General features: G+C 38.9%; 1 protein-coding gene across 4 annotated transcripts in view; it reads right to left on the bottom strand.

The window, feature by feature from the left end:
• Positions 1-289: 289 nt before the first annotated feature.
• The window catches only part of LOC113846386, a 40,306-nt gene continuing 16,181 nt past the window's right edge, over positions 290-24,414 (bottom strand). For 3 of the 4 annotated variants that reach the window (XM_027474573.1, XM_027474584.1, XM_027474599.1), the window contains 5 exons: positions 22,587-22,700; positions 13,191-13,322; positions 1,081-1,161; positions 720-882; positions 290-455 (listed from right to left, as the gene is read on the bottom strand). In XM_027474573.1, coding sequence (XP_027330374.1) covers positions 322-455; positions 720-882; positions 1,081-1,161; positions 13,191-13,322; positions 22,587-22,700 — 624 coding nt within the window. In that variant the 3' untranslated portion in view covers positions 290-321. The remainder of the gene's footprint in view (positions 456-719; positions 883-1,080; positions 1,162-13,190; positions 13,323-22,586; positions 22,701-24,414) is intronic. The other variant, XM_027474591.1, reaches the window with a different exon arrangement.

Raw genomic sequence — 24,414 nt, 5'->3', positions numbered from 1 at the left:
GAGACAAAATCTACTTACTATGGTGTAAATTTAAAAACTTTTACACTCGATCTAAGTCTTTCATCTAACTTATGTCTAACAATCAATGAAATAATAAATTATAACTTGTTATATGTAAGTTAAATAAAAAATTCAAATTGAAGATAAGTGTTTTAGACTTACACATGTGTGAGGAGATCCTTCCTTTCTCTCTCTCTCTATATATATATATATATAAACTTCGAAGGTAATCAATTAATAGAAATATCAGTTCAATAAGCTCAAATAAACATCCCATAAATCAAACATCCCTTTATCTAATAGGCTTGACTTTCTCGATGCTCAGTATTTATTATAATTACAATTTATAGTACAGCCATTCTTAAATTCTATAAAGAAGAGCAAATCTGGTGCTTTGAAAGTTGCACTTGCCGACGGCCCAAAGAGAATGCTGTCACTAACCACAACAAACAAACCTACAGAATAATTGAACAAACCCCGACCTTAGTCTTGACCATATAAAATTAGAAAAAAGGGGAAAATATTACTAGTTTTGTGAAGCAGCATTTCTATTAAGGTAGGCTATAGTAATGAGTAATGGTAACTGATTGAGTCAATATGATGACGTGTTGTTCAGGAATAAGGATATGACAATAACCACAATTTCTTTTTGTTAACCAAAACTGGATAGTAATATATAAGAGGAAGACTGATGGACAGTATGATAAGTTTATACATACGGGAAGACCATAAAGGGAAACCGTTGATGGCTTTCCGTTGAGAGTACCAAAAAGCATTTTGTACATTCCAGCTGCAGCAGCATCTCCAAGTCTTTGAACCAACACATCTATGCATACCTGCATCAGCATGTTGTAAGTCAAGTGTTGCCTCGACAACATTTGGCTGGTGAATTGTTTATCCCAAAAATATACAATATATAATAGTGTTATTGCAGTGAAGCCGTTGGTTCGCTCTAAATTATAAAAGTGGCACTTCGCTATTTCTATGTGCTTCTAAAATATAGCCGGACAGTACCCTCTACGACTACATTTCACCCTTAGGGCAGAAAGGAAGATGAAAGGAAACAGAAAATAGAAATACTTTCGCTTTATACTTCTCATCCTCTGAAACAACAGTAAATAAAAGTTCTCTTCCTGGCCTTGTCACAACATATGTAACAACCTGCAAATATGCCAAACATGAACATCAATACACATAAAACATATGCTGCAAATTGTCAAGTTAATTAACAATTTGCTGTATCATAAAGCACAAGGAGCATGTCAGAGTTACAAATTTCTTCAACCGAAGAATGCAATAAGCAAATTGTTGAGACAGAAAAGGGAAGCATATGCTGCTAAATCAATGTATCAAGTACACAACAAACTCAGTACAAATTCCAAACTTATTATTAAATTTAATGATACAACCAATCTAGATATTTAAATACCAGAAAGGAAAATGAATAATTATTTCTTTTTTGTTTAATTCGAGATAGAACTCAATGATTTATAAGCAGAATTGGTTCCTAAAAAAGGAAACCAATCTGGTATAACATCATGTAAGACATAAATACAAATAGAAAATCTCCTATGATCTAATCAAAATCAGATTTTATAATAATTTGATTTCTGCTACAAAATTATACAAAAATATATCAACCCAAAGCTTAGGAATAACTCATGACACCAATCCATGTGTCTTAACTACACAGAGGAGCATATATTTATAATAGGGATCATCAATACAGAATATACAATTACATAATTATTGTGATTACAAAGATACTTATTTTCCTGTTTATAGCATTACTATAATTACAGAATTGCAACACTTCCCTTTAAGCTGAAGCATATAAATCATATGCACCAAGTTTGTCACATATATAACTAAATCGAGGACCTCTTAATGACTTAGTATAGACATTTGCCAATTGATCATGAGAATTTACGAAGCTAGTAGTGATGTCTCTAATAAGATCTTCTCTCTAATGAAATAATAAGTGTTTCATGTAATTGAAACTAGGATGGCCCATTCTATAGTGCCACAACATAATGTGTATCCCTAGAAACAAAATTGGAATTGAAACAAGTACTCCTATCATGTCTACTCAATTCATCTTCAAATATGTCGAGTCCATTGATTTCTCTAGCATTGTCAATCATCTTCCCCGAATTCAATTCTTGAAACTTGCAATAAAAGGGGTCAAACACAGCTTGGCAGTTCTGGCAGTTCTCATCAAGAGTAATTTTACTGACAGATTGCAAATTGCATGATAAATTTGGCATGTGAAGAACATTGTAAAGAGTTATAGATGGAGAAAGAATTATTGAAGCAATTCTAGCAATTGCAATAAGAGCTATCTACAACATTTTTCTCATTACTTACAGAAGCACTATAAGATGAGAATAACTTTGAGCAATCAATCCGTAGCTCCTGAAACAATGATCCATAAAGGTTTTGAACTTTTCTCTAAGCTGAAGAGGAAAGTAATGGAATGAATATCATTTGTGCCAAAGAACTTAGAAGGGATAACTGTCATTTTGGGAGAAGCTTTTTTGTAAAGATGCTCAAATTGTTCCTTAGCGAAAGGGGATGACATAGCAGCAGGAAGTGTTTCATTAGTCTCTTCAGAAGTTAATTGGAAAGCATTGGTGTCTATTAAATTTCTTCTTCCAATTAGGTTGTTTTCCGTGGAGCTTCCAGCAATTCTCTCGTATGCCAAGGTCTTTTACAATGATCACGCTATGGTTTGTCCTTCTTATCTCCCTCAGGATCAAGGCCTTTTGAGACAAGGGCTGATCCCCTTACTTGCTGTGTCACAGAAATTTCTAGGTTATGAAGCATTACTCTACTTCTTGCCTCTTCACGCCTAACCTTAGGGAAAACCTCTCAGATGGAAAGTAGAGGTTTTCAGGCTAAAATTCTCCCTTTCATGAAAGGCCTCTCATATGTCCTTGGCTGACAGTAAGAACAAGTAGGGTTTCCCAATAAATGGTTCCATGGAATTAATCAACCATGCTATTATGAGAGAATTTTCTACCTTCCACTTTTCCCATGAAGGGCAATCTTTCTTTGGTTTATTTGTTTCTCGAGTGAGACATCCTATCTTTGCTCTCCCTTTCAGCACCAACATTACATCATGGAAGTCAAAATCAAGATTCTACGTAGGATCAAAGAGGGAGAGGGGGGGTTTGAAAAATCATAACTTATATGATTGTAAGATCCTACAAAATTGTAAATATGCATATAAAATAGTATAAATATGAAGATGAGGGAAGCTGAACAAAGACATATAGGGAAGGGAGCCACCCTCAAAACAGACACAAAGATGGAGATGAGAGACGAGGAGAAGGAAAAGATAGGTTAGGTGATATATTCTAATGAGAAGACTATTTTACCCTTAAAAAAACTAAAAACAATTATTTTAAGGGTAAAAAGGAAAAGTCACTTTATTTTTAATAGATAAAAAGTCTTTTTTACCCTTAAAAACCCATAAAAGATAAACTCATAAGGTGAGCAACTTAGATTGACAAGCAGAAACAGCCCCAAGCCCACAACCACCAAAAGAATCTAGAGAGAGAACAGCAGCAGTGCAGCATCACACAACAGCAGGGGAGAACAGGTTGTAGATTGCAGAACAAAGCTTCACAAGTTGCAAAATGCTTTGCAGGTTACAGGTTGCAAATCGCATAGTCGCCGGAACAAACCACAATGGCTGGAGCAAAGCAAAACAGAGTTGTGTGAAGTGGAACAAAGTTGTAGAGCAGAGGAAGGAAGGAACTTTTGAATCAATTTTATGGTTTCAATAAGTTTTCAGCAAACTGGGTCACAGGTCATTGGGTAAAAAATTGGGTTTCTCAGCATGTAGGGATTATCTGAGCTTACAAATTTTACGGTCCAACAAGGCAATCCCACCCAATCTTGGTGGTTTGCAATTTTGACAGCGCACTAGCACAGAGAGGGGGTCGGGAAACATAAAATTGTGTGATTTTACGAGGCAGTACACGATTTTGACTACTATGCTTCACATATTGGGCCCACTGAAGATAATTCTTCCCATCAAGCTTATGTACGATGAGTTGGAGATTTAAATTATGAGGGAAGGCTTCTGTTAACACCAGTCCATTCCGATTCTCACTCACTGGTGGTAGAGAAGTTACGTTTCATCAAGGCTAGCTGTACTAGTAGAAGTGGCACCAGTCAATGCCATTTAGAGAAGGCAGGGTTGAGAGCCAAAGCTGTGATACCATACTAGAATAGAAAGGGAATAATTCTTTTATTCGAGATACAGCTCAATGATTTACAAGCAGAATTGGTTCCTACTACCTGGATGTACTACTACCTGCTGCATAATTCCCTTTAATAATTCATCTCCCAGAATATCTTCAGCCAATTCTACTAAATCAGAATTAGTGATCAAAGATATGGCCTTATAATTCATTCTTGACAACATGTCAGCTGCTATGTTCTCTAACCCAGGTTTATACTAGATTTCAAAATCAAAACCCATTGACTTGGTTACCCACTTCAGCTGCTCTCCCTTCAATACCCATTGTTCCAAAAGAAACTTCAAACTCCTTTCATTGGTCCGAATAATAAAATGATTACCTAACAAATATTGCTGCCATTTCTGCATAGCAAACACAATTACCATCAATTCACACTCATATACTAATTTCACCCTATTTCTGTCAGATTGGGCTTGACTAATAAAAGCCAAGGGTCGGCCTTGTTAAATTAAAACTGCCCCAATTCCATATCCCAACGCATTAGTTTTGAACACAAATGGCAAGTCAAATTTTGGCATTGCTAAAGTTGGTAGAATCTCCATTTTAGCTTCAGTTGCTCGAATGCTGTTTGTGCTTCCTCTGACCACTTGAAACTATTTTTCTTTAATAGCTGTGTTAGGGGTTTAACAATAACTCCATAATTCCGTACAAAACGGCGGTAGTATCTCATCAAACCCAAGAAACCCCTCAAACTTCTGATATCTCTAAGTTCCGGCCATTGTTTCATTGTAGACACCTTTGCTAGATCAGCAGAAATTCAAAAAACAAAAATCACACTTGTATCTAATTACGTTACCCCAAAACTGCACTTTTTACCATTGATCCACAACTCCTAGCTTCTGAATAATTGAACTACACACAAATGATCAATATGTGAAGCGTAATCTAGGCTATACACGAGAATATCATCAAAAAACACTAATACGAACTTATGCAAATAGGGTTTAAAAATCTGATTCATGAGGGCTTGAATTGAAGGGGCATTTGTTAACCCGAATAGCATCACCACGTACTCGTAGTGCCCTTCATGTGCCCAAAAAGCCGTTTTTGGGATATCATCCTGTTCATACGTATTTGGTGGTAGCTTGATGTTGGGTCTAAGCCAATTGGACCCCCATTAAACATATATCAAAGGAGGGGTAAAATGGGAAAGGTGAGCGAGGAGGCCGTTATGCAAGACTCTAACAGACTAACAAATTAGTGTATGTGGCAAGAAGAAGAGAGAGGAAAGATGCAGCTGAGAAGAGGGGATATATGGAGGATGGACAGAGGGCAGAAGGCAAGAATTATCAAGGAGGTTATTTGGGGTTGTTGTTGCCATAGGAATTTCATTCTTTAACCACTGGTTTTCTTTCTGTTTCTATTGCTATTTGTTTGTACTACCAGGGTTATTCCCTGTGTTTGTTCTTTTAATTCAATAATATAATAAGTTCCTTTCAAGTTGGTACAGAGCTCCCGATCCTGGGAGCGCCTGATGGTAGCCACACAAATGGAGAATTGATTGGAGAATGTCGAGTGTTGATTGGAGGGCATGAAAGCCTCCATTCAGGAGGAATTTTGAAGGCAAATGGATGAGATGTTGATGATGATGACAACGAGGTTTGAGACAGCCATGCAAGTGGTCTGAACGGAAATGGAAGGAGAGAATAGTAATCAAGAAGGAGGAAATGGTGAGGGCTGGAGAAGGGAGGAACGAGTGAGGCGAGTTGAGGTACCCTACTTTGCGGGAGAGGACCCCTATGGGTGGTTGTACAGAGCGGAAAGGTACTTCGAGATAAACATCCCTGAGGCAGAAAAGGTGGACATCGCAGTAGTGTGCTTGGAGGGAAAAGCACTCAATTGGTATCAGTGGTGGGAACCAAGAGTTTTGACGTCCACGTGGCCCATTTTCCAGCAAGCGTTATTGGGTCGTTTCCGATCGTCGCCGTCGAAGAACCCTTACAAAGCCCTAATAGGGTTAAGGCAGAGGGGAACAGTGATTGAATACAGAGAGCAGTTCGAGTTGTTCTTTGCTTTACTGCATTTTGCTGACGAGGAATTTATGATAGGGGCATTCCTCAATGGCCTGAAGGAGGAAATCAAGGTTGAGGTGAGGTTGTGGGACTTTGGAGACATAAGCACGATCATAGAGTTGGCGCAAAAGGTAGAAGAGAAGAACAGGGTGTTGGGCTTTTCTTATGGGTGTGGATGTGATCCTGGAGTACGAGTGGCTCAAAAGTCTAGCGAAGTTTAGTGCTGATCTGCAACAGCACTTGATTGAAGTGCAAAAGGATGGAAAGATTATTGAAATAAAGGGGGATGTGCGGTTGACCAGAACTATGGCTTCATTAAAGGCAATAAAAGGAGCTGCGGGGTGAGCTAGAAGCTTACTATGTGGAGTTGGGCATGCTGACTATGAGCTGCTCTGAAGCACCCACTCAGATGACAGTTGCTGCACCTGAGGCTATGAAGGAGTTATTACGAGAGTTTGGTGAGCTATTCAAGGAAGGGACTTCCCTACCACAGTAGAGGGAGTGTGGCCATGCCATCGTTTTGAAGGAAGGAGCTACCATTCTTAATATTCGCCCTTATTGACAGCCGCATTGACACAAAAAAGAGATTGAAAAATTTGTGAGGGATATGTTGGCAGCAGGAATGATCAGGTCAAGTACCAGTCCCTATTCTAACCCGCTGATTCTAGTTAAGAAGAAAGACGGTAGATGGCGTTTTTGTGTGGATTATCGCGCTCTTAATAGCATCACCATCCCAAACAAATTTCTAATTCCAATCATTGAAGAACTATTGGATGAGTTAGGGAGGGCAACCATCTTTTCAAAACTCGATTTGAAGTCTGGCTACCACCAAATATGTATGAGGCCAGAGGACATCCCTAAAACTGCCTTAAGAAAAACCAACTCTCCTACTGCAAAACTCGTTTCCATCCTTTTCCCATATGCCAGAGCCTTCATATGTTCTTGTGCACGCATTAAGTGTACCTTCAATTGTTTCAGAGCTTCATTGCGGTCCAGCAGTTCCGTCTGAACGGTTTCCACATGAGTTTCACCCAGTATATCACGAATTAAGGTAGGTGGTTTGCGTCCATACACTACCTCAAAAGGGGTGGATTGAGTAGATTATGGAAAGGTGTTAAACCAGTATTCAGCCCAAGGTAACCACTGTGACCATCCCTTAGGCTGATCTGAGATAAAACATCGCAGGTATGTTTCAAGGCATCGATTCACGACTTCCATTTGGCCATCTATCTGTGGATGGTAGGCTGTACTCATCTGCAACATGGTCCCATGTAATCTGAAGAATTCCTTCCAAAAGTTGCTCATAAACACCGGGTCACGATCACTAACAACTGAAGTAGGCATCCCATGAAGACGCACCACCTCTTTCACAAAAATTTCAGCAAGTAATCTGGCCGTATACGGGTGTTTTAAGGGAACAAAGTGTACATACTTTAAGAGGCGATCCACTACCACCATAATAGCCTCATACCCACGTGACCGTGGTAGTCCTGTTATAAAATCCATAGATAAGTCCTCCCACACCCTCTCTGGAATTGGCAGAGGTTGTAGTAACCCTCATGGAGAAGCTAAGTACTTCTGCCTCTGACACGTATCACAAATTCTGACAAACCGCTGGACAGCCCCTTTCATTCCACGCCAGTACACGTTAGCAGCTAGGCGCCTATAGGTTTTATAAAAACTCGAATGTCCACCTTGAGGGGTCACATGATACTCTGTTAAGAGCTTATTTATCCAAGGAGAATTCTCAGCTATGACCAACCTATCCTCAAAAAACAGCACACCATGTTTATAAGAAAAACCTAGTTGGTTACATACCCCATGTTGTAACTGTTCAATAATTTTCTTCAACTTGTCATCTTTATGAACTTCAGATATTACGGCCTGACAATCCACCCAAAATGGAAAGTAAGCTAAAGCTCTTAACTCCCCCTCTTCTTCTTCATCCCTCCGGGAAAGAGCATCAACACCTCGATTGTCAACACCCGATTTGTACTGAATGTCAAAACTGTAGCCCAGCAGCTTCGCGATCCAATTTTGTTGATTTCCAGTGATTATCTTCTGTTGCAATAATTGTTTCAAGCTCTTATGGTCTGTGCGCACCACAAAATGCCTCCCTAACAAATACGGCCTCCAATATTGTATGGCTAAAGCCACTGCCATAAATTCTTTCTCGTATGTTGACTTAGCCAAATTTTTGTTTCCAAGGGCCTTGCTGAAGTATGCAATAGGACGATGATCTTTCATCAAGATTGCCCCTATTCCCATTCCCGAAGCATCACATTCCAAAATAAAGTCTTTATCAAAATTTGGCAAAGCTAAAACTGGGGCTGTTGTAATGCACCTTTTCAGTTCTTCAAAGGCACTTTGAGCAGCTTCATTCCAATGGAAACCCTCTCTTTTTGTCAACTCTTTAAGTGGTTTTGTGATTTTCCCATACCCACGGATGAACTTCCGATAGTAACCCATCAAACCCAAAAAACCCCTCACTCCTTTAATGTTCTTGGGAACCGGTCACTGGATCACACTTCTAAATTTTTCTGGGTCCACTGCCACTCCTTGCTATGAGATTATATGACCCAAATACTTTATACGCTCCTGCGCAAATTGACACTTCTTCTGATTCACAAACATATGATTTTGGGACAGTATATTCAACACTGATTCCAAATGCAACAAGTGTTCCTCCCAACTTGAACTATAGACCAAAATGTCGTTGAAAAATACTAGGACATACCTTCGCAATAACCCACGAAAAATTTCATTCATTAACGCTTGAAATGTTGAAGGGGCATTCATGAGTTCGGACATGACCAAGTACTCATAATGGCATTCGTGAGTGCGAAACGCTGTTTTTGGTATATCTTCCTCCCTCATTCGAACTTGATGACATCCGGATTTCAGGTCCAACTTAGAGAAGAAATTCGCTCCATGCAACTCATCCAATAGCTCCTCAATGACGGGAATCGGAAACTTGTCAGGCACTGTTACTTTATTTAAGGAATGGTAGTCAACACACATTCTTCAGGAATTGTCCTTTCTAACCAATATAACCGGACTAGAGTAAGGGCTGTTACTGTGCCTAATAACCCCACTGTTCAACAGCTCCTTAATCTGCCTTTCTATTTCATCCTTTTGGTGATGCGGGTAACGATAAGGCCGTACATTCACTGGACCTTGTTCGGGCAACAGATTGATCGCATGAATCGAGGCTCTTTGCGGGGGGTAGGCCAGTTGGCTCCTGAAAAACCACTTGAAACTTCTTCAACAAATTATTTAACTTTGATTCCTGTTCCCTTGTGATATGCTCACTCCGCATTACAGCACCTTCCTCCACTCTTACCACTGAAGACAACATCAATTCCCCCTTTTTAGATCCCTTACTCTCCACTACCCTTTTCAAAGTATCCTGTGCTGGGTCACAATGCAGAGTTCCTTTCAACGGTACCACTCTGCCTTGACGATTCACCTTAATGGTTTGATTATTCCACTCAATGATCATCTCACCCAAAGATGATAGCCACGACATGCCAAGGATCATATCAATGTCCTCTAAGTCGAAGAGAAACGCATCAATGAGGAATTCCTCTCCATTCAGTTTCAGCCTAAGGTTAAGACATAGTCCTATCGTGACTGATTTGTAGCCATCACCCATCAAAATATGCAAGTTTTTTGTCCCCTCGCTCTCCCATCCTAACACTTCAACAAGTCTTCACGAAAGGAAGTTGTGGGTAGCGCCGCTGTCAACTAAAATGCATAACGGAATCTCATTCATTGTGCCTTCAAGTTTTAGTGTCCTTGGTTGCCCTACTTTTTCCTCAGATAAGCTCTGCAGACTCATCACCGAACATTCCTCATCTACCTTGTCTTCTTTATTGTCATCCACATGATTGTAGGCGTTGGCTTCCTCCTCATCTCCCGTATCATCCAACATCATAACTCTAATAGCCTTATCTGGGCATTGATGTAATGGGTGGTATGGACCTCCACATTTATAACATAGCCCTTTTTGCCTTCGATCCAAAAGCTCCTGGTAAGTGATGTGTCTAATTCCCCTGCTTTTAGGCCCGGTGTTCCCTTTTTCATGACCCTCCACGCGAGAATTGGGCCCAGACCCAATACTGTTACTATTCACCCCACTCATTTTAAAGTCCTTAGACCCACTCCAATTAGTTCCTGGCATATTACGGGTCACTTGAGTGGAATTGGGTTTTATACCCCATCCCGATCCAACACCCACACGATTGTCTCCCCTTCCACTGTTTCCATATCCCCTTGATCTATTTTTTAACTCCATTTCCACAGACCTCGTCATGTTTAACACCTAGGCTTTGTACTAGCTTTGACAATCCTCTCATATTGGTTGCAGTGGACACTCCTCTCATGATTCATGCTTGGGTCTCTCTAAGTCTTCTTTAGTGAGTCGTAAATTAGGTAACATGTTCATAGTTCTTTTCCTAGACATGTCCTTAGTCAGACTTTGTCTCCTTTTGTTTTAGTTCATTTAGATATCTGGCATCATAGTCATGTAACTTGTAGTTTAAAATCAAATACTTTGTTATATATATTGATTATTTTTCTCGATGTACTTGGCTTTATTTAATGGTCTGTTTTGATTTGTTTTCTATCTCTCAGTCTTTCTATAATGAAATAAAAACTAGATTTGGCATTGTCTATTTCCTTTTGTACTTTCATGGCCTCACATGTGATTATTCTTCATCAGATGTCTTGTCCAAGTACTCCTCAACAGGTTGCTTAATGTAAAAGTAGACATCTTTGAGATTGCTCATACCATCTTGCTTTATGCACATGTCCCATCGTTTTTGGAGTGATGTTGTCCTTACCATTTGTTCCCTAATTAATAAGACACCTTCATTCGTTTTATATGGAAAAATAACTCAGCAGGTCATGTATCCACTTCAACCTCTTCATCTCCTACCTACTCAGGTCTTTGTTTCTATTAATTTTGTTCACAATATAAGTCCTGAGTTAGACAAACTTTTTGCTCACTCTAAAAAATGTGTTGTTTTTAGTTACACGATCTCAGAAGGTGTACAAGTGTTACTCCCCTGCTCTTCATTATTATTTTATATCAATTTTTCTATTTGTGAATGTGACATGTTTTAGAGTTCTGTCTTCTTCTGAGTCCTCAGATGATTTCTTCCCAATATTTGTTCATTTTTCTAAAGAGGACACTATTTACTTCACTTCCAGCTTACCCGTTGCAGGTTTACCAACACAAACCACTCTCTCTAGCTCCACCATCAACAAATGATCACCCTATTGCCGACTCTACTAACTCACCTTTGGTGCCACATCATCCACCCCTTCTGGCCTAACATCCTAAGTTAGACCTTCACATTGTGATTCATAAAGGTATATATTCTACCTGTAATCCTTCTCTTCACTATGTTAATATCAGTTATTGTTGTGATTACCATAATTTAGATAGATTTTGATAACCATAATTGGGCCAGATTTGCTTCTGTATTTTCTGTAATTAGGACATTATTGATTAGCCATGATTTGTGCAGTTTTTTTTATTCGATATGAGCCTCTTGTAATTACTATAATTAGGGTAGAATTAGCCAATAAATATAGTGTAAAAGTCCCTTGTATAATTATCAATCAAATACAGAATTATTCAAATTCTTCGTTCTATAGTTTTTCTTTCAAAGTGTTATCATCGTTTATTTCATTCCCATTACACGTCTCTCTTCTTTGTCTTATGTTTCCATTCTTGAGTTTACAGGTGATGCCCGTGCTCATTTTGGCTGGAGACAAGTCATGATTGATGAGATTTATGCACTTTAATAATGCAGTGGTACTTTGGACCTTATTCCTCTTTCTTCTAGAAAGTCTAATGTTGGTTGCCAATGGGTTTACACTGCTAAATTTGGTCTTGTCAGTAAAGTAGATCGATTAAAGGCTCATCTTGTATCCAAAGGTTACACCCAGATTTTTAGCATGGAATATAGTGACACATTCTCTCCTATAGCCAAGATTTCTTTATTCGCTTGTTCTTATCTATGGCAGACATTCGTCATTGGCCTATCAATTAAACATCAAGAATGTTTTCCTACATGGAAACCTTTTGGAGGAAATCTATATGGAGTAACCTCTAGTTTCATTGCTCAAAGGGAGTCTTCAAGACTTGCTTGTCAACTGCATAAGTCTCTATATAGTCTTCAACAATGTCCTCAGGCATGGTTTGGCTAGTTTACTACTGTGTTTCAACAATTTAGTATGACTCAAAGTGAAGCTAATCACTCTGTCTTCTACTGCAAGATGCATTTACCTCGTCAATGTAGAAGAAACTGTCATCACAAGCATAATAGTTAATCTCGGATAGTGGCGCGAAGTGGCCGACCTCAAAAATACTACAGTGAAATAGCGGGATGACAACTATTCTGAAAATTTAAAATGCACCAAATTTAGATTATGCTACACATATATATGCTGAAGATTTCAAATTTCAATCATTTGGTGGGGTTCTTAGAAGTCCAAATAGAATAGAGAATAAAAATAGAACAAGTGGTCTCACTGGAAAAATCCCCCAACGCAGATGGTCTTGCAAGAAAATGTGTTGGTCTTGCTCAAAATGGAATAGTGGGGATATCTTAGGATTGGATGTTACTAAAGTGACCATCTACCTCAATGTAATTGTGCTCTCATGGCAAATAGGATTGGAGTCAAAATGTAATGTTGCTTGATTATCACAAGCAGTCTTTGATTGACAATCATACACCATAAATTGATTTCAACTACTCCACCGACTTGATATTTATAGCATACAATTAACCTAGACATTTACATTTACTTAACTATAAACATTCTAACATGATGCATTGTAAATTATTTAATTCTATTAATGAAGGAACAAATAGTTGTAAGTTCAGAGGACAACCTTTCTTAGCGTCTCACAAATAGCAACCGCCGCCCAGTCTGGCCAAACAGCTAGAGCGACTAAATTTAAGAGACCAACAAAAGGTGCTGAGCATATAGCTGTGGTAATCCCAGCAGAAGTTAGAATGCGTCCCTGTACTAGATAGAGAAAAATATATACATGCTATATATTAGTAATATGCATCAATAATACAAACATCAAAGAATCAAAACTATACATGAGTTTATTTATTATTATTGTTAATAATATTTACCCTTTGGAAATGGTTACTTCAATTAATGTAGCGCAAAGAATAAGTTCCTAGGAAACAATTCTCTTATTATTATTTGTTGTTGCTATAAATAGTTGTTATTCCTCCATTTATGTAAAATAGCAAAATGCTGAGCGCAATGTCACTCAAGCAAATTCATAGAAATCTCCAAATCTCTCAATGTTTTCATGTTGGAATCTGAGCATGTATGACCAGCTGCTATGTTTGTTCTTCTCCAAGGTTTTTTCATTTTGCCGCCACTATCATGGCTAGATATCTGTTCTGACTTTTGAGCAATATTAATTGTCAAAGTATGGGTTCAAGTCACCTCCATCACACTCATCTACTTGTGTTAGGTGACAAGATAGAGTGCGGTACCTGGTTAATTGTCAATATGTCCAATGCATACTTCTTTTGGGAAATTACAATACCATGCTTGGATTGTGCCACCTTTATTCCTAAGAAATATCGAAGTTTTCTGAGGTCTTTTGTCTGAAAATAGTGACATAAGTGGTTCTTCAACTATGTAATGCCATGATGGTCGTCCACATACACAACAAAGTAAAGCATCCGGTGGCTGAGTGGTGATAAAAAACTGAGTGATCAGCTTCACTTCGAATCATCACAAACTGGTTGAGTACAATGATGAATCCATAAAACCAAACTCTTGGAGACTTTTTAAAGACCATACAAGGATTTCTGAAGACGACAAACTAATCCAGTAAACTCCCACTAAGCAACAAAGCCAGGAGGTTGCTCCATATAAACTTCCTCAGCAAGGTCGCCATCAAGGAATGCATTCTTAATGTCAAGTTGATGAAGGTTCCAGGGGTAGATGGCAGTTGTGGACAAGATCAAGCACACAGAGATCATTTTAGCGACTGGAGAGAATGTGTCTCCGTAATCCAAGCCAAAGATCTGAGTATAGCCTTTTGCCACAAGACGAGCTTTAAGGCGATCCACTTGACCACCAAGACCCCCTTTGACAATGTATATCCACCTGCATTTAACAATAGATTTACCTGAAGGAAGAGGAGCAAGATCCCAAGTACCACCGCTGTGAAGCGCACACATTTCATCAAGCATTACTTAACGCCAAGCAGGATGTGAGAGAGCTTCTGTTGTATTATTAGGAATAGAAATAGAGGACAAAGAAGAAAGACATATATTTTGGAAAGAAGATAAACAATGATATGATAAAGTAGCATAATGAGGAGAAGGGTCATGAGTGAAACGTATTCCTTTTCGAAGTGCACTAGGGAGATCAGTGTCGGGTGATAGGGCTGGCGGAGGGTCACATGGTATGTCAACAGTGAGCAAAGGTAGCCAATGATAGTACAATTGTAACAGACGTAGAGGAGGGTCATCAATAGGAGGTGTGACCTCTGGTGGGTGAAAAACAACTGGAACTGGTGGTAAAGGTATGACAGACTCTGATTCTAATTCAGACACTGTAGGAGAACTAAAAAAGGGAACAGACTCAGAAAGTAACATCAGCTGATATAAAATAACGTGTAAAAGTTGGAGAGTAACACTTATAACCCTTTTGAGAACGACTACAACCAACAAAAACACATTTGTGGGCACGAGGAGAGAATTTGTCATTACTTGGACTAAGAATATGGGCAAAGCATATGGACTCAAACACATGGGGAGGTATAGGATGCAAAGGCTGTTTAGGAAACAAGATAGAGTGCGATACCTGGTTATGGAGAACAGAAGAAGGCAACCGATTGATAAGGTAACAAGCTATCAAGACGACATTTCCCCAAAAACAATGTGGGACACAACTATATAAGAGTAGAGTGCAAGTAGTTTTAACAAGGTGTCTGTTTTTCTTTCAGCAACCCTATTTTGTTGAGGAGTATGAGCACAAGAAGTTTGATGAAGTATGCCATTAGACGCCATGAAATTTTGAAAGGAATATAACAAGTACTTCTTAGCATTATCACTATGCAAAGTGCAAATTAAAAGACCAAATTAAACTTTAATTTCATTAGAAAAAATTTGAAAAATAAAAAATAATTCAGAACGATCTTTCATTTAAAATAACTACGTGCAACGAGAATAATCATTAATAAAATTAACAAAATACCTAAAACCTAAAGTAGAAACAGTACGTCTAGGATCCCAAACATCAGAAAGAATTAAACTAAAAAGAGATGTGACTTGCTTATTTTGACAACTCGAAAAAGAACTACAAACATGTTTTCCTAGTTTACACGACTCATAAGAAAGGGTAGATAACTGAGAGAGACTTGACACCAATAATTGTAGTTTCTGAAGACTCGAATGTCCTAATCTAGAATGTGAAAGAAGAGGGAAATCCAGCGCCAAACCAGCATGTGTGACGGGTTGGAGTTGATAAAGTCCATGTGACTCACAGCCAGTGCAAGTTAGCAGACTTATAGATAAAAGATTAAAAAGAGACCCAGGAACATATAAGACATTGCCGATTGATGAGTCCACATTTTACTACATTTTTATACATCATTTATTACTTTTTATAGAAAAGAATAGATTTAGATAGTGTAAATAAGATGAATATTCCAATTAGGCTAAATAATATAGCTTTCTTAGTTTTTTGTTAATTTACATGAATTTAGATAGTTTATTTTACATATTTTGATCATTTGAATAATATGGCAAGAATCCCCAAGCTTATTTTGAAGAATTATTGAATTTTGAGGAATTTTAGGTGAAAGTAACTACTTTCAATATTGATAGTGATAACTACAGCAAGCCACTTCCAGCAAAGGGACCAAAGTGATCACTTTCAAAGTGATAACTACAGCAGCCCAGAATCAACCAAACATGCGCGTAACTACTATGAATATTCATAGTAATCACTCCAGAGACTCAAAATGTCCAGTGCTGTGCGTAACTACTATGAATATTCATAGTAATCACTCCAGAGAGGAAAAATCCAACTGATGCTGCGCGTGGTTACTATGAAAGAATGAGAGTAATTACTTTGGGCGGCGCCAACTTTAGTATAAATAGATTTTTACCAAATTAGGGTAGGGACTGCTTACACTTTTTGAACCTTTTTCTCTTCTTTACTCAATTTAGAATATTTTCCAGAGCTTAGGGCAACCTTGGGTGACAGCCAAGGGTCCAACCTAGGGTTTGGTTTCTCATTTCTCTTGCTTTTACATTAATGTTAATGAGTTTTCTGCATTTTCCAATTGCGTTTTTGACCCCCATTTCCATGGAGGGCTAAGTTTGTGTAATCCTTAGTGAATTCACATGGGTTCTTGAGTTCCTTAAATTTAATGATAATATAATTCCTTTCTTTCATGAATTACTTCTTCCTTATCTCTTGAATTGAATTAATGGTGAATGAGGGGGGTATTGCTCAATTAACTCTAATTTCGTTTTAAGGAGATTCTAAACTAAGGGTTGCTTAATCCTAGGTTTAATTCTAAGGTTGCGTAATTTTGGGATGAGAGATTAGAGCCTAACAAATTGCGTAATTTCGTTGAGACCATAAGGTTGATTTTCGCTTGTTAAATTAACCTAATTCATGAAAGAGAGGATGAATGTTAAATCTTGAGTGGAATGAGGATAGAATTTATGTGGATGAACTAAGGATTGCTGTTTTCTATTATTTGAATTAATTAAACTCATTTGCTCATTGCTCTTTATTTTAATTTGAAATCACAAAACCCCCCATTTTAATTGCTTGTTTAATTAATGCCTTCAACATGTTTAATGAAGATTAATAACCAATGTTCATGGGAGACAATCTAGGGTTACCCTAGTACTACATTAATTTGTTTAAATTTTGATGAGGATTTACGACAAATCTTTTAAACACCTCGAAAAGCACCATCATCACCGATAAATAATGATGGAAGAAGAGAGACAGTGCCAACACCTTGAGATTGTGTTTGAGACCCATTAACCATAGTAACAAAAAGTAAGTATCCAGATGTAGAAAGGGAGAAAAAGAGGGATTTGTTACCGGTAATATGATCAGTGGCACCTGAATCAAACACTCATAGACCAAGAAATGGGGAATAAGAATTACCAACAAAAGAATTACCCATGTACATAATAGAAGCAGTGGAACCAGAGGCCTGACAATCCGCATACCAACAAAGGAAATCATTGAAGACCACTGATGGGATGTTGGGAGGAGCAGGAGTCGCCATAGGTCAACCTAGAAGAAAGAGAAACATAACCAAACAGTGGTAAAACAAGGTAAACAGCAGCGGCGGTGGTGGGAAGCTGGTCAAAAAAGGCACACTTAAAAAGTCACCGTTGTGAACAATGACGACCGAAAACGTCGCCGGTGAGGAACAAGGCCGCCAAAAACATCGTCAGACAGTAAACAGTGGCCGCCAGAAAAGTCGCCGGACAATGAACAGTGCGGCCAGAAAGAAAACAGAAATAAGAGAGACACGGTTTCTAAAAAAATAACACCTATGAGCAGTGGGCCCACAGGGAAAGAACGAATTAGGGTTTCTTTCTTGTTAGGCTCTTGATACCATGTTGAGATGAGAGAAAACAAGAAGGTATGAGAGGAATTCTGATAGAAAACAAATTATATAGGTTGTGTTAACAATCAGATTATGCAGTAAAACTGAGTAAAAGGGCTCAAGCTCTACAATGCTAAGGCAGATTTCCCAGAGTCAGTAATTGACTCCTCCAGAGAGTAAACTCTCCTTACCAAAACCCACAATATTCTTGCCTACCTCACTCCCACTCCCTTCTCTCCCTATATACCAGAATTCTTCTATTTCCTAGATTCCTTCCACGTCACCTCCTTTCTAACTACCTAATCATTATTCCCTGGCCTCCATTTTCTGTCTCCTAGTATAGACTCTCCACACATTGGGCTTTTGTAACACAGGACTATCACCCTTCCTTATAATATTTGCCATATTTGGCACCCTATCATTGCCCCCCCTCTTCAGCAACAGCCTTGTCCTCAAGGCGGAATGAAGGAAACTGACTTTGGAGCAATGCTTCATCCTCCCACGTTGTCTCATCCTCAGCTCTAGCTTTCCACTTCACCAACCATTGCTTAATTCGCTGGTTTTCTTGAACAATTTCTCTTGAGGCCATCACAGTTTCTAGTTCTTCAATGTCATCCAATTCCACCTCCAATGCTGCTGGCAGAGATGATTCAACAGCATAATTTCCCACAGCTTTTTTTAATTGTGAAATGTGAAACAAAGGGTGTACTTTAGCTGTATCAGGCAACTTCACTTTATAAGAGACAGCTCCTATTATAGGAAAAGGACCATAATAGCATGGAGCGAGTTTGGGATTAATTCGGCATGCTACCGTTTGCTGTCTATGAGAGCACAGCTTAATGAATACCCACTCACTAACATTAAACTCAAGAAATCTGCGCTTTTTATCTGCAAATTTTTTCATTTGCTGCTTTGCACGCAGTAAATGATACTGTAGCTGTTGCAAAGCCTCATCTCTATCCACCAATTCTGCTGCCACAGCCTCAACACGTGTCTTCCCTTGTGAAAACCGGACCAATGTAGGTGGTTTCCACCTGTAAACCACTTCAAAAGGGGTCGTACCAGTGGATACATGGAATGTGGTATTATACCATAATTCTGCCCATGGAACCCAATGAGACCAAGTAATTCTGCCCATGGAACCCAATGAGACCAAGTTTTAGGCTAGTCTGAGACAAAATATCTTTTCCAAACTCGACCTCAAATCCGGATACCACCAGATTCGCCTAAAGGAAGAAGACAACCATAAAACTGCTTTTCGGACACATGAAGGACACTACGAATACTTGGTGATGCCCTTTGGGTTTTCGACATTCAGGCCCTTATGAACCACATTTCTAGGCCATACCAGTATAAATTTGTGTTGGTATTTTTTGACAATATCTTAGTATACAGCCCTGACCATTTTTTGCATATTGACCATTTACGTGTAGTTTTTCAAGTGCTGAGGAGTAACAAATTATGGGTCAATGGAAACAAGTGTAGCTCAGGTGAAAGACAGCTGGAGTACCTGGGGCATATCATCTCAGCAAAAGGCATATCAGCGGATCCAACAAAGGTTGCAGCGATGAGGAACTGGCCCGTTCCCAAGGATATTAAGGGGCTGAGAGGATTCTTGGGTTTGATAGGGTATTTTCGCCGTTTTGTACGTCGGTACGGAGTGATCGCTAAACCCCTCACACAGCTCCTAAAGAAGAACAATTTCGGGTGGTCAGAGGAAGCTCAGCAAGCTTTTGAGCAATTGAAGTCAGCCATGGAGGATCTTCCCACATTGGCTATGCCACAGTTTGACTTACCTTTCGTGATAGAAACTGATGCTTCTGGATATGGTATTGGGGCAGTCTTAATGCAGCACGGTCGACCTTTGACTTTTATTAGTCAGGCCCTATCAGACCGCAATAAAGTGAAGTCAATGTATGAACGGGAGCTCATGGCCATAGTGTTTGCGGTGCAAAAGTAGCGACAATATTTGATGGGTCAGCATTTTATCATCCGGATGAACCAGAGGAGTCTGAAATTCCTCTTAGAGCAAAGGGTCTTGGTAGGAGAGCAACTGAAATAGGTAACTAAGTTGCTTGGGTTTGACTTTGAAATCCAATATAAACCTGGCCTTGAAAATAAGGCAGCGGACGCTTTATCTAGGGTAGTGCATTGTCATGCCATTTCTATGGTCACCAATTCCGATTTGCTGGGGCTGGCTGAGGAAGTTTTGGGGGATGAATAACTGAGGATGATTATGCAAGAAACTATCCTCAACCCACGTTCCCACCCACATTACTCTGTCTCCAAGGGATGCCTCTGGTTCAAATAGCGGCTGGTGTTACCCAGGAGTTCCCCTAGAGTGCCACTGTTACTGGCGGAATTTCATTCATCCCCTTGGGGAGGTCATTTTGGAATGACTCGCACCTACAAAAGGCTGGCTATGGCATTTTGCTGGAATGGGATGAAGCAAGATGTAGAGAAATTTGTGGTGGCCTGTCACATTTGTCAACAAAACAAGTCTTAGACACTTAAGCCAGCGGGACTACTCCAACCATTACCCATTCCAAATCACGTGTGGGAAGAAATCTCCACGGATTTCAATGGTGGTTTACCCAAGACGAAAGGGGCTGATACAATCATGGTCGTGGTGGACAGGCTAAGTAAGTATGCTCACTTCCTTCCCTTGCTTCATCCCTATTTGGCCAAAGAGGTAGCTGCTGTTTTTGTGAAAGAGATTGTTAGACTTCATGATTTTCCTAATTCCATTGTATCGGATAGAGATCGGATTTTTCTCAGTACATTTTGGCAAGAATTATTTCGCTTATTGGGCACCAAACTGAAATTCAGCTCTGCTTACCACCCCTAAACCAACGGTCAAACAGAAGTCACCAAACGAAACAGTACAGTTGCTGATGAGGTTGACCAGTTACTAGTGATGAGGGACAAAGTCTTAGAACAATTGAAGCAAAATCTAATAAAGGCTCAAGTACGAATAAAGGAACAGGCTGACAAAGGCAGGCAGGAGGTGGAATTTCAAGCGGGAGACGGTTTATTTAAAGGCTCAGCCCTATAAATTGAGATCATTGGCAAGGCGTATGAATGAGAAGCTTAGTCCCCAGTTTTCTGGCCCACTCAAGGTCTTGGAAAAGATTGGTGTTGTTGCTTACAAACTCCTGTTGCCTAAGACATCACGGCTGCACCCAATTTTTCATGTCTCACAACTCAAAAGGGCCCATCCCACTGATCAATCTAGTCAAATACTTCCACCTTTTCTGACAGAGGAGTGGGTATTACAAGCTGAGCTAGAGGAAGTGTGAGCAATTTGGCCGTTGTTAAATTGGAGTCGGGAAGTGTTCATTAAGTGGGCAGGATTGCCAGAAGAGGAAAAAACATGGGAGGACTTCGAGTTACTTCAGGTAGCTTTTTCCCATTTTCACCTTGAGGACAAGGTGCAACTCGTTGGGGGAAGTATTGATGGGCCTGGACAAAAAGGGCCTCCACTGAAGACATATCAGCGGAGGAAGGGCAAAATAGGGAATGCTGGAATGAAAACGGTTAAGCAGGACCTTAACAAACTGCATACGTGTCAAGAAAAGAGAGAGGAGAAAGATACGGGAATCTAGCCCGGGAATGGATATTAGAGGGGTTGAAAGGAGGAGATGGGATAGGAGAATTTTTGGGGGTAATCAGGGTGGCTGCTGTCATAGGATAGGATCATCATTTGTGTTGATTGCTTGCTGCTATTGTTTTCTTTTCGCTACTTGTACTCAGGGATCATCCCTATAATTTGCTTAATTCTAATAACAAGAGGAAGTTCTATCAAAACCTAAAAGTACCAAACGGCCCATGGCAGATTCCCCTTGATAATCAGCTACAATGGATGAGTATGACACGTTAATATGAAATAATACTTGGACTTTAGTTCTTCTACCCCCAAATCTACAACACATTGGAAATATGGGTTTTCAAAATCATCGAGAATCCAGATTGAACCATTAACAACTTTTAAGCCCAGTTGGTAGCCAAAGGCTTTCATCAACAATATAGTTTTGATTACCATGAAATTTGTTCTATTATTAAACCTATTACTGTTGGAATCATTTTAACTCTTCCTTTGACTCACTCCTGGACTCTCTAGAAAAGCTTGATGTCAATAATGCCCCTCTCAATGGTCTATTTGTTTGTGTATATTGATGATATTATTATAATTGGAAATTCTAAGTCTTTGATCAAAAATCTTATTAACGATATGAACTGTAATTTTGCTTTGAAACAACTAGCTAAACATGACTTCTTTTGTGGTACTGAGGTAAAACATCTATCTCTTGGTTCTATTCTTCTCACTCATTGTAAATACATTTGAGATCTTGTCAAGATCAACACGGAAGACTGTGGGCTGCTTTCTTCTCCCATGACCAATCGCTGCAAGTTCCCTAAAGTGGGTTATAATCCCCTACAAGATTCTCCTATAAATAAGGCTCTTGTACATACAAGTTGTAACTTGTAATTATTCCTTCATGTATACAGATACCAGCATGCTGAGCGCAATTCACAAAGCAAATTCACAGAAATCTCCAAGTCCAACACCCTTTTCAGATACTATTATTAGAAATTGGTACTACTTCTAAGAGTAAGTTGAATATACCCTACAGAAGAACAGTCATTTTGAGAATAGCTTACCGTTAAGGACAGTTGTCCAACAAGAATAAAAACTGCAATGAAGCTATTTATCTGCGCAAACAATTTTCTTCTGCCAAGAGAGCTAGTCACTGTGGTGGCAATTACACTCACTTTCTGCAATCACAAACTGTGAAACATCAGAGGAGATATGATGTATGGATATATCAGTGCTTCAAAAAGCTTAAATCATGTAATAATAAATATCACATTGGGGAATAATCCCTCAAAACTCAATATTTTTGCTTAAAGAGTGCATTAAGAATTTGTGTGGATAGATTGATATCTGTATATATTAACAGCTTACTCAAGGTGATTAAAATCAAGATCCTACTTACGATTGGAAATAGGGTAAACAAATTTAAATTAAACACACACACATGATTGACTTACATTTCGTTTTAGCCCTAATAAAGAGTATTCTGACTCTAATAAGGAGTATTCTAACTCTAGCCCTAGCCAAATGTGGAACATCTTAACACACACACCTCATGCCTAGGACTGGACATCTGTGGATAGTCCATCATTCAAATTAAATAGGCTTTAATACCATATTAAAAAACTTAAGCCAACTCACTCCCATAGGAGGAAGATTATCTTAACCCTTATAAGGAGTATTTTGTCTCTAGTCCTAGCCAATGTGGGACATCTTAATAGGGTCCTTATATAAAAAAACTACAAATTGGTTCCCCTTCCCCACCAAGCCTAATTTATTAAAGTTGTTGAGAATAATTGTAAATAAATAGGAATATTATTTTTATTATTGCTAGCAAAGAAGAATGAGAAACATGGGATGAATCCATGTGTCTTGAATATACAGCATAGATTTATAATATCGATTATTAATACAGAATATACATTTACATAATTACCGTAATTACAAAGATACTAAATTTTCTAAAGCATTACTATAATTACATAATTCCAAAACACCACCCCAAGCTGAACCATTTAAATCATAATTTCCACAAAACCATTGATGAGAATGTTCCATGAAATGGGTGATGGGTTGGAGGAGTGGTGAACAAGTGTGAGCATGTGGCTAAGGTTTTTGAAGAGAGAGGGAACAAACATAAACAAGTTTTGAGAGCAAGTGTCTTTGTAAAGACCAAAGAGGTGAATATGTGATTGGATTTGATATCGTTGTTTGATGGAACAACATGATGTGAGGGACCTTGAAAATAGAGGGGGCTTGAAGAAGATGATAGTGGAGGAAAAAAAGGTTTTCAAGGAATTCAGGAGCGAGGGAGCTGCACAGAGGCTGAGGGATGGTCAGAGGATGAGGGACGAGATGACGGAGGACAAATGAGAACTCTAACCGATGACGTTGAAGAAGGGTTTCGTGCCTTCTTTGCTGTGCAAGATCTCAATTTCAAGCTTCACAGCAGTTAATTTGGGAGGATTCCAATGAGTTGGGATTTTTAATTGGGGTTTATAGGGAAAACGGGAAGGGGTTGATGAGAAAATAAGGTTGAATTATTTAGAGACTTTTTTGCAAATATTAATTTTTACTTAATAAAAAATGAAAAATAATGACATGGCAGTGATGTGGCAATGATGAGCTAGATTTCTGTTATGCATTAAATAACTGTTATGAATAGTTAGAATAGTCGTATTAGGATTAGGGTTTATTTTAGTATTATAATAACAGGTATGCCCAAACTTACGGCGTTGACTACACTGATACATTCTCTCCAGTTGCTAAACTCTCATCTGTTCGCATCTTCATCTCTCTTGCGGCTATACATCATTGGTCATTATTCCAGCTAGATGTCAAGAATGAATTTTTACATGGAGACTTATAGGAGGAGGTGTACATCAAGCAACCATC

Source organism: Abrus precatorius, unplaced genomic scaffold (assembly GCF_003935025.1).
Source record: "Abrus precatorius isolate BTA unplaced genomic scaffold, Abrus_2018 Scaffold10, whole genome shotgun sequence".
Lineage (NCBI taxonomy): Eukaryota > Viridiplantae > Streptophyta > Magnoliopsida > Fabales > Fabaceae > Abrus > Abrus precatorius.
The sequence above is the reverse complement of the archived record's forward strand: the minus strand, read 5'-3'. Positions and strand labels throughout refer to the sequence as shown.